Source organism: Hyposmocoma kahamanoa, unplaced genomic scaffold (assembly GCF_003589595.1).
Source record: "Hyposmocoma kahamanoa isolate Upper Pololo Valley unplaced genomic scaffold, ASM358959v1 232, whole genome shotgun sequence".
NCBI lineage: Eukaryota > Metazoa > Arthropoda > Insecta > Lepidoptera > Cosmopterigidae > Hyposmocoma > Hyposmocoma kahamanoa.
Genome location: NW_020653750.1, coordinates 8,893,369 through 8,902,587, shown reverse-complemented (window position 1 = coordinate 8,902,587; position 9,219 = coordinate 8,893,369). Strand labels below are relative to the sequence as shown.

General features: G+C 33.2%; 1 protein-coding gene across 1 annotated transcript in view; it reads right to left on the bottom strand.

The window, feature by feature from the left end:
• Positions 1 to 8,986, bottom strand: part of LOC113228657 (H(+)/Cl(-) exchange transporter 7) — a 24,615-nt gene extending 15,629 nt beyond the window's left edge. The window contains exons 1-8 of the mRNA XM_026462013.1: positions 8,843 to 8,986; positions 8,505 to 8,609; positions 6,518 to 6,716; positions 5,345 to 5,454; positions 2,200 to 2,343; positions 1,552 to 1,729; positions 880 to 1,029; positions 254 to 390 (exon numbers count right to left, since the gene is read on the bottom strand). Coding sequence (XP_026317798.1) covers positions 254 to 390; positions 880 to 1,029; positions 1,552 to 1,729; positions 2,200 to 2,343; positions 5,345 to 5,454; positions 6,518 to 6,716; positions 8,505 to 8,609; positions 8,843 to 8,971 — 1,152 coding nt within the window. The 5' untranslated portion in view covers positions 8,972 to 8,986. The remainder of the gene's footprint in view (positions 1 to 253; positions 391 to 879; positions 1,030 to 1,551; positions 1,730 to 2,199; positions 2,344 to 5,344; positions 5,455 to 6,517; positions 6,717 to 8,504; positions 8,610 to 8,842) is intronic.
• Between the last annotated feature and the right edge of the window lie 233 nt (positions 8,987 to 9,219).

Sequence of the window (9,219 nt, the reverse complement as noted above, 5' to 3'; positions counted from 1 at the left end):
TATGCATTAAGCAAAATATCCTGTCTCTAATATTTAAATTTGCCCATGGCCGTGAGCCGCACTTCAGTTTATCTGTTATATATATGTGGCAATCAGTGATCTACAACTCTATATAAATCAATGATCTTGGAGTACTCAATTATTAATTAATATTACGTAAAAATATATTTTACACATTTTTATATAATTAAATAAATAACGTATTAATACCGCACCTATATCAAGGATTAATACACTAAATGACTCACCTTACTCGAAACACAGCTAGCTTGTAATTGATGTGGTTCCACAGGGCTCCCATTATGCCGCCGATAGCGCCAAAAATCATAAATACAGGGAGTTCATACACTTGGAACGGGAATGGCTCCATTTTACCTAAGTTTAACAATCCTGAAAATTCGAATATTTTCAATCGCATGGCTGTTAATATACCTCACTACAATGCAGCCCGCGAGCTCCCCTCATCCGTCGCGAACGTCGCAAACTAACGATTAAAGTTCCATAATAAAAGTTACGGAAACAGATATGAATATGTGTGCGGAATTTTTCACAAAAAATCTCCAAATTATGTACCTGTTGTTGTACAAATTATGTAAGAAAATCACCATATTTCTGCCGATAAAACTCTTATTACGTTCATAGCTTTTATGTTCACGTGCAGAAAGACAGTGATTTTCTTACCATAGCTATATAAATTAAACACTTTTTGCTCAAAATGTCACTTATGTACTTTAAACAGATGATATCTCTTAGAAATTCTGCATTAAAGAAAATACTACAATATACATATATTTTGTCATGATAAAAATTACGTGACGATCAGACTATTTGAAATAAAAATAAATAAAAATATATTTCAAAACATTGAACTACATTTACCAGGATAGCTTAACTCTCCCGGATGTCCGTGATAAGTAGACAATGCGAAATTCAACGTAAATGTCGATACAACAGTCCCGAAAAATATGCGCCATGTTAAAGCTTGATTCCAAAAACTTGTGCCTTCCTCTAGTGAAAATAATACGCCACCTAAAACATGAACATCTTAATAAAACAAAAATTTGTGTTTTTGTTAAATGCGTCCTAGGCTCTCAGCGACCCAAGACGTTTGTGACGATTAGTGTCTAACTAGACAGTAGCCCGCAAGAAATCACAATTACAGATGTTAGACGCTTAGTATATCTCAAAAATAAGGAGCCTCCGCTGGCATATGTATCGACTGTGAACTGGCAACCGGTACTATCTCAATTTTGACAACTTTACAAAAAAAATGTTTGCGTCATTTACATAGACACTGGTTTATTAAATAAAAATATGTAGTGTATACATACATGTGTAATAAAAATATTTAAAAACTACGTATTTTTATTTAATAAGCCGATGCTACGTAAATGATGCAAACAATTTTTTTCTTCACCCGTAAACTTATCAAAACTGAGGTAGTACCGATTGCCAGTTCACAGTCGATATTCCAGATGCAGCATGTGCTTGGAAGCTACACAATTTCAGGATCTTTGCCTCCGCAGATTACTCTAAAGCCACTATTCTCACCAATAGGTGCACCAAAAGCCGCTGATACTCCCGCAGCCGCTCCTCCCGATACAAAATCTCGTTTCTCATGATCCTCGCGAAAATACTGGAACACCTTGAAGTCTTTGTTGAACGTTGTACTCTTGCCTTGGGATATACCGGCCGCAACGACTGCGCCGCTGTGAATCATTGGACCTTCCTGTGAGGGAAATAAGTGTAATTTTAGGAATTATTTCGAAATGAATACTCAACAATTGTATTGTTGTCCTCGTCTCTCCATTAGTAGATCCACTATGGTGAGGAGGGGATTTCAGGTCTTCGATAAGTGTGTGATTTTTGCGCATAAAGATTTTTCGTGTTCGATTCCATTATCAGTTCGAGCACATGATTCGAAAAAACGCTACATAACGGACAAGTTCGACTAAAGTCAACGCGTTGCTTGCCATTGCCAATATGATCAACGGCGGACAAACTTTTTTCATTAGGGGCCAGAAAATCTAGAAATTTCAAACTAAAATCGATATCGACGAAGCTGTCAATTAAGTACATTTCCAAAGACTATACTATAATATACACTCCTACTTTGGAAGGAACGTTGGCGGGCAAGAGTAAAGCTAACTCCGGCCCGCGAAGAGCTTCTTTATACCTAAGTATTTTAATCTTTCTTACCTTTCCACCGGCTAAACCGCCAACAACAGCCGTAATAACGCCGATCGTCTTCACGATTAAAGTTTTTATCCGTACTACCCGTGGTATTTTGACACCGTTCAAATAACATTTAACTTGCGGGATACCACTGCCTCCCGCTACTGGCTGGAAAAAGTTAGTTAAAATTCTTTAACAGGTGCTAATTACAAATATACGAAACTTTGGTTAGATTTTTGTTATCTCGTCATATAAAAAGGTTGAACGGAATTCAATGAAATTTGGCAGATAAGTAGTGTTCGATTTGGTTCAGCATCTATCCTACCTATAGTTTTCATTCGTGTCACGCGGATAAAATACGGGACATCCGTCGAGTTCAACCAAGCTCAATTTGATCCGAGGCTGAAATATGGGGGAACCTTAATGTTGCATACAATAAAGTATTACAAAATAAAACCCCTTTGGTACAATTAATTGGTCTACTTTCCCGATAGGTCCACTGCCACTATTCGTCTACTTTCCCTATTGGTCCACTTGTTTTTCCCGATTCGTCTATTTCCCATTTTGTCTACTTTCCTGTTTGGTCTACTTTCCCATTTCGTCTCCTTTCCGGGTCGGTCTACTTTAATGATGCATCTACTCAGATAACCTCAGTACAGAAAACTAAAAAACCGACCACAAAAGCTCGTGAGATTACATATATGTATTTGCCAAGTTTTATTGAAATCGTTTACCGGAAAGTGCGCGAAACCGGATTAATCCCCTAGTTTGCCACCCTTTGAGGGGGAATATTTTCTTTAAATTTAAATGGGACAACTACTGAGGTACCCTTTTTCCAACAAAAAATAATCATCAAAATTGATTTAAAAAATATAGTCGAAATGAAAACTTCTTCCTTTTTTGGAAGTCGGTTAAAAACTGTCTATTTGATTTTGTTTTTTCAAATCATGATTAACGGAAAGCGACCATCATTATCAAAAATATAAAAAATTTATTCCTTGACAATCTGCAATTATGCAATTACAAACTTCTTTGAAAATTTGTAAAACGATTTATTTTCTAATAACTAACATTTTGTTAGTTTACATGCTTAACAGGTGGCCCATTTGGACAAGTGGAATTCGGGAAAGTAGACCGATCTGGAAAGTAAACTAAATGGGAAATAGACGAATCGGGAAAAACAAGTGGACTGATCGGGAAAGTTGACGAAAAGGTAAATAGACGAATCGGGAAAATGGACCATTTGGACAAGTGGACCGATCGGGAAAGTAGACCGATTATACCGAAGGTAATAAAACAATAGACCTTATATACAAATTGATTGATAAACCTAACATTGCTATTTTAAGATTACGCTGATGTCGTTTCAGCCGAGTGTTGTAGATAAGCAAAGCTTACATGACGCCTGTGTACAAATATATAAAATACAAATACAACGCTGGGTGCAATAAATAACACATGTCCGCTCTAATAGTAAAAAATTAACTGCATACCTAAATTGTGTTATCTAAGATTGCCCATTTGTACCGTGGTCAATGCTAACTAAACTTTATAACTCTAACATTATATTTATAAATGTGTATCTAATATTATATTTATACAGGTGTTGTATATGAGTTTACAATTTATGTTCACTTTTAATATTGTACATAATATAAATAATTGGGTGGAAGATTATAGCTATAGCGTATAAGATTTAGTAATTTATCTTTACCAGAGGTATCTAACAATCAGTCCGCCAAAACCCTTTCGCTTCCATTAAAATTACACATATAGCGTGTCCCAGAACTCAACGTCTAGCGAGCACCAGGCGAGAGGCCAAGTTATATTGGTTCTGGTAAAAATTAAATAAAAAATTCATGTCACTTAGTTAAGTGATAATAGGCATATTTTTGAAAATGTCCTAGACCACTTATTTAGGTACTGTCGTCACAAATGTTCAAATCTTGCATTTATTTGTTTTTTAACGTAATCCTAAATAGCCTTACTATTTATCGCAGTTTCAAATCAAACGATGAATGTCGTCAATTTAGTAAAAAAAAGTTTCATTGAATCAAGGTTTAAAAAAATTACGTCACTAACTTCGATACTTCATATTTTTAAAAAGAAGTACTACACTACCTTGGGCATGTTATTTGAAAAGATGGCCCATTTACTCAAGATTTCACAATGGTGCAGTACTTGCCACTTTTCATTCCATAAAAAATATTATTCCTAATTTTTTTGTCAATATTGTCTCACCACTCCCTGAAGGCCGATTGTAACGCACAAGAAATCTTGCGCGAAAACGAATTGAGTTCCCTTTGAACTGAGGAGCATGGTTATCATACTTATGTTGCCAGCGGCGACTTGAATTTAAATGGTAAGTGTAAAGTTGAGCATGCTGTTCATTGGGTATACTAAACGAATTTATGTTCCAAAAATGTTTAATAAAAATAAGATAATCCTGAATATTTACACCCGTGAAATGTTTAATTTCAGTTTGCACTCTCGGTTTCTAGCTAACTACCCTTCTTCTTAGAATTAGGAATGATGTATTTATTAGCAATCTAAATTTAGGGTTTCTGACTATTACTAGAGCTAAAATCCAGTGAAAATTGATTTGTTTGATTGATTGAAAATACTTATCTGTGAATGTTCACATCTCTAGGATAATATTATAAATTGGAGATGATCTCAATTTTTGAAGAACCAACTCCAAAATTCTGCCTGGTACAGTCAAGAGCACGGCAAGCTTGACAATTTGTACTTTGGACCGTTCTTATCATAAGCGGCATAGAGTTAAATTGAAATCTTAAGTGTCAAGCTTGACGTGCTATTGACCCTGTACCTAGCTTCTATGCTGTATCAATACGGCACTGAGTTCTGGCCTCCTTAACGTAACTAACGTAATCGATATTTTTCGTGAAATTGAGTCATTGTCATGAGACATATGTTAAGCGCGAGCAGTGAAACGAATCGGTCTTTTTTATATCTCATTTAGTTTCCGTTTTATTGTTAAGCAAAATTAACGTAATTGACTCGTTTTACTAGCAAAATAAAAATTCAAGTGCCAATATCTCGAAACTTATCAGAATGCAAATATGTTATGTTACTTATGGTTACTATTATTATGTTACAAGAGTTTATATTTTATAAAATTGATTAGCATAAATAGATAGAATCTCACCTCAACATACGCAACAAGTACAGATCCAATAAAAACAATAGCTATATTCGATAACACCCATAACAAGTATGGAATGTATAGTTTATCAATCAATACATATTTGTCTACAGCTGTAAAAATGTTGTTAAGGAAATTGTGACTTAATACATATTCATAGTATATCGTTAAGGTACCTATTTTATCTAACACCAATTAATGTAATTGTAGACTTTAATCAGTACTTATTTCCTTTCGATAAAACTGACTTTAGAATAAAAGACGATGAACAAATATACAGTGTGTTTGTTCAACTGGGACAGTATGGGGAAATCCAAAACCATAGGAGATATAGAAAACCAGTCTTATCATTGTAAGTCAATGTTATCAACCATTAATCTCTTTTTGTGACAACAATTTTGGCATAGCAAATTATTTGGTCAAGTGTGAAATGAATAATAATAAAAATACATACTATATGAAATGAATAAAATTGATTAATTCTTTTTCTTTAATTTTTCAATATACACATTAGTGTTGTTAAAAAAACCTTTTTTTCTGAGGCGAAAAAAAACAATGAAAAAAACATGAAAAGAAGCCATTTTTTTTTCTGGAGTACGTTTTTTTTATAAAAGTATGAAAATAAAAATATGACAATTGACAAATGTATTTTTTTTACTACATTTCCTCTTTTGTTGTTAATATTATTCTTCATAGATAAATTGCTCAAAATAAATGAGTAACATTCACAGTGTTGTCAATTTGTGGCGAATTCCCCAAATTGCAGGGAATTTCAACTCGGCATTTTGTGGGATTGACGCTATGTGGGGAAAATGTGGGGATTCTAACATTGCGACATCTCACGCCAGGACTGGTAGCTGTAAAGGTACTAACTGGGTGATAAATCTTTCATAGTTATCTCATAGATGGCGCTACGACTAAAAAGTCGATGAAAAACCAAATACAAAGACACGACGCAAGCACATAGAAAAATTCGTGAGGTCCGCTGGTTCGTTCCGTGGCTTAGTTGGTATAGCGTCGGCCACGGTAAGCTAGAAGACGTCGGTTCGAATCCGGCCGGATCGAAGGAATTTTTCTAAGTGTTCGACCTTTGTAGTAATAATTATAACAAATTAGTGGAGTAATTTCACAAAAAATAATTGAATATCAATTCAATAAAAATTTTAAAAAGGATACATTTTTTAAGTAATTTATATTTAATATTAGAGAACTCTTCAATAGCAATATCAATAATAAAGGCAATAAGGGCTGTGATCATGCCAATCAATAGCATAATAAACCATCTTGCTATGTCCTTTCTTAGTACAAATGCAAAGCCTCTTTTGCGCTCTTCGTCTAAAAGGAGATGGTTCTCACATGTGTCATAGTCTAAGCTCTGAAAGAGAAAATTATTATATTTATTTCATTGACCTATCAACAAATGGATATCGGGTCGAATAGAAAAACCACGAAAAAAATGTTCGAAGTTAACCATACAAATGTAACGAAATATAAAAAAAACTAAAACATTTAATTTAAATTGTAATGTCATTGCAGTACTGCCTAATTTTGCTTGCAACAATTTAAGGGCCCATAAACACCATATTCAGCTTCTACTGGAAACTTAACAAAATGCACCATATTTAGCAATGACTGAAAATTACTTGAACACAAGAGTAATGGAGTAGCCTTTACCTTTACCTTTACGGAGTACCGATATTCCAACTAAACGTAAACTCAAACATCCGTAATTCCGAAAACCGATTTATAATAAAACTGTTACGCTTTCGAGTAATTTTGATGCTTTTTACAAAGACAAAAATAGCTTCTGTTTTGTAATCTTCCTAAAAAGTGCCCATTTGACATTATGAAAATTCGAGGTAACTATATTTCGTTCAAATGTATTTTATGACTTCTGTCTGTCTGAGTACAACAACATTTTGTTAGTTATTGCTAACGTTTAATAAAAAATCATTTAAGAAATAAGATTAAAATCAAAGCGACTCTATAGTTTCCTTGTTCTAAATATTTCAATCGCTTGTGGTTTAAACAAATTGAAAATGACCAAGAAGTTTATATAAGCTTCTTCAAATTGACGTAATGGGTCTCTTTCCATCTTTTGCGTAAAAAATGTGTAGCAAAAGGAGAGTTAGCTATTTGATTATTTTCTGGGCTTTTGTAATTTATATTTACGATTCATTTATATATAAATTAAATACTATAAAACTGTACAAAATAACACTTTTAAATGACAACTATGATAACACAATATATTGGTTTAGTGAAAATATGATACAAAATCCTGTTTTTACACTTTACTGCAGTAATTTTTACAAGACAATGTTATATGGTACTGCATGATTGACAACCGCGCTGTTAGTCAAACAAACGAAGACTGTTGCGCGATTGACGCTTTGTATACGATTTTAACACCTATAGGTGCGGACACTTTTTAGCGCGAACCTGACGTTCATTTATTGGTAGGTCAATGATTTATTTACACTAATTTATTGGTCTTAATGTACACATAGATAGAGATATACTTTTTCAAATATCAATTATAATTTGTTATGACTTAAGTGACGGCAAATTACTGTCACTAAAACTTTAAGATTAGTTTAAAAAATTTTGATATTTCTCCCAAATTAAACATAATAATACACACTCAGGTATTTTATTTTCCTAAGTAATATATGTTATATATTGTGTATAAATATATTACTTATGTAATAATTTTCCCTCTATCTTGCATATATAATTTTCCATCTATTTCCTATCTGGCACACCATTGCTCGCTTATTACTTTTGCTCTCACTGCCTTACATTGGCTGGAAGACATCTCTTTTAGAGACAACACCTTTAGTCATTTTTTATAGCATTAAATATTTTTGCTAATTGTTTTAAAGATTACTGTTATATATTTAAGGACACATTCATTAATGAAATAATTTCATGTTTGAATGTAAAGATATTATTTACTATTAATAGGTATGCAAAATCTACTAGCATATAACAGATACTATCACATCAGTATTGAGCACTTAATGTATAGCTAATGCTGTTCAACCACAAAGATAACTCACAGTTACAATCATAGATTTAGTATAGGTAGTAAATTTATGGTTACAATAGATTATTTATGATTCAGAGTGGTCAATGTTTCTAAGTAGGTCATCCATTTTACCTCATATTTAGCGGAGAGAATATTCAATGAGCCTGGTTCTATTTTTTGAACTGGCTGTCTGCGTCTGATTCCGTGACTGCCTTGAACATCTTCTTCATCAGAATCCTAGAAAAAAAAACATTTAATTGTGTTATTATTATTTCCTAGAGGCTTGTGCCAGTGTCAGTTTTTCAGGGATAATATAAAAATTATTGTGATCATTGCCAGCGTGTGTGAACATCGTTCTCTTTATGCGTTTGTGGAGTATGATTAACAGTACATTGAGCACATAGTATATACACAATTATAGTCGATAATCATAAAATTTTATTGTTTGTCTATTAGTATGTTAACATTACCTGAAAATTAACTTCTTTGTTGAGCCTTGTGTCGTTGGAAGTGCCAGCTTCGTCATTGCTTATTAGTTGAGCTGTGTCAGATGTAGTTACACTAATATTTTCTTCCACATTATTCGATGAATTACTCATTTTATCTTTTTTGCTTAATTAATTTTTGAAATTTTTCTACACAATAGCATTAAGAACTGATTTTAGTTGATTACATTATTTTTAACATTCATTTTCTCAATTATTATAACTTTACTAACAACAACCGTTTTAGTAAACAAAACTTGGATCATGCTTAAATTCTCTTTGCTTGGATGTGGTTTTCAGTTTCGGAAAATCCACACAAAACAGACAATCCTCTCACACAGAACACTATACTCACAAGAGTA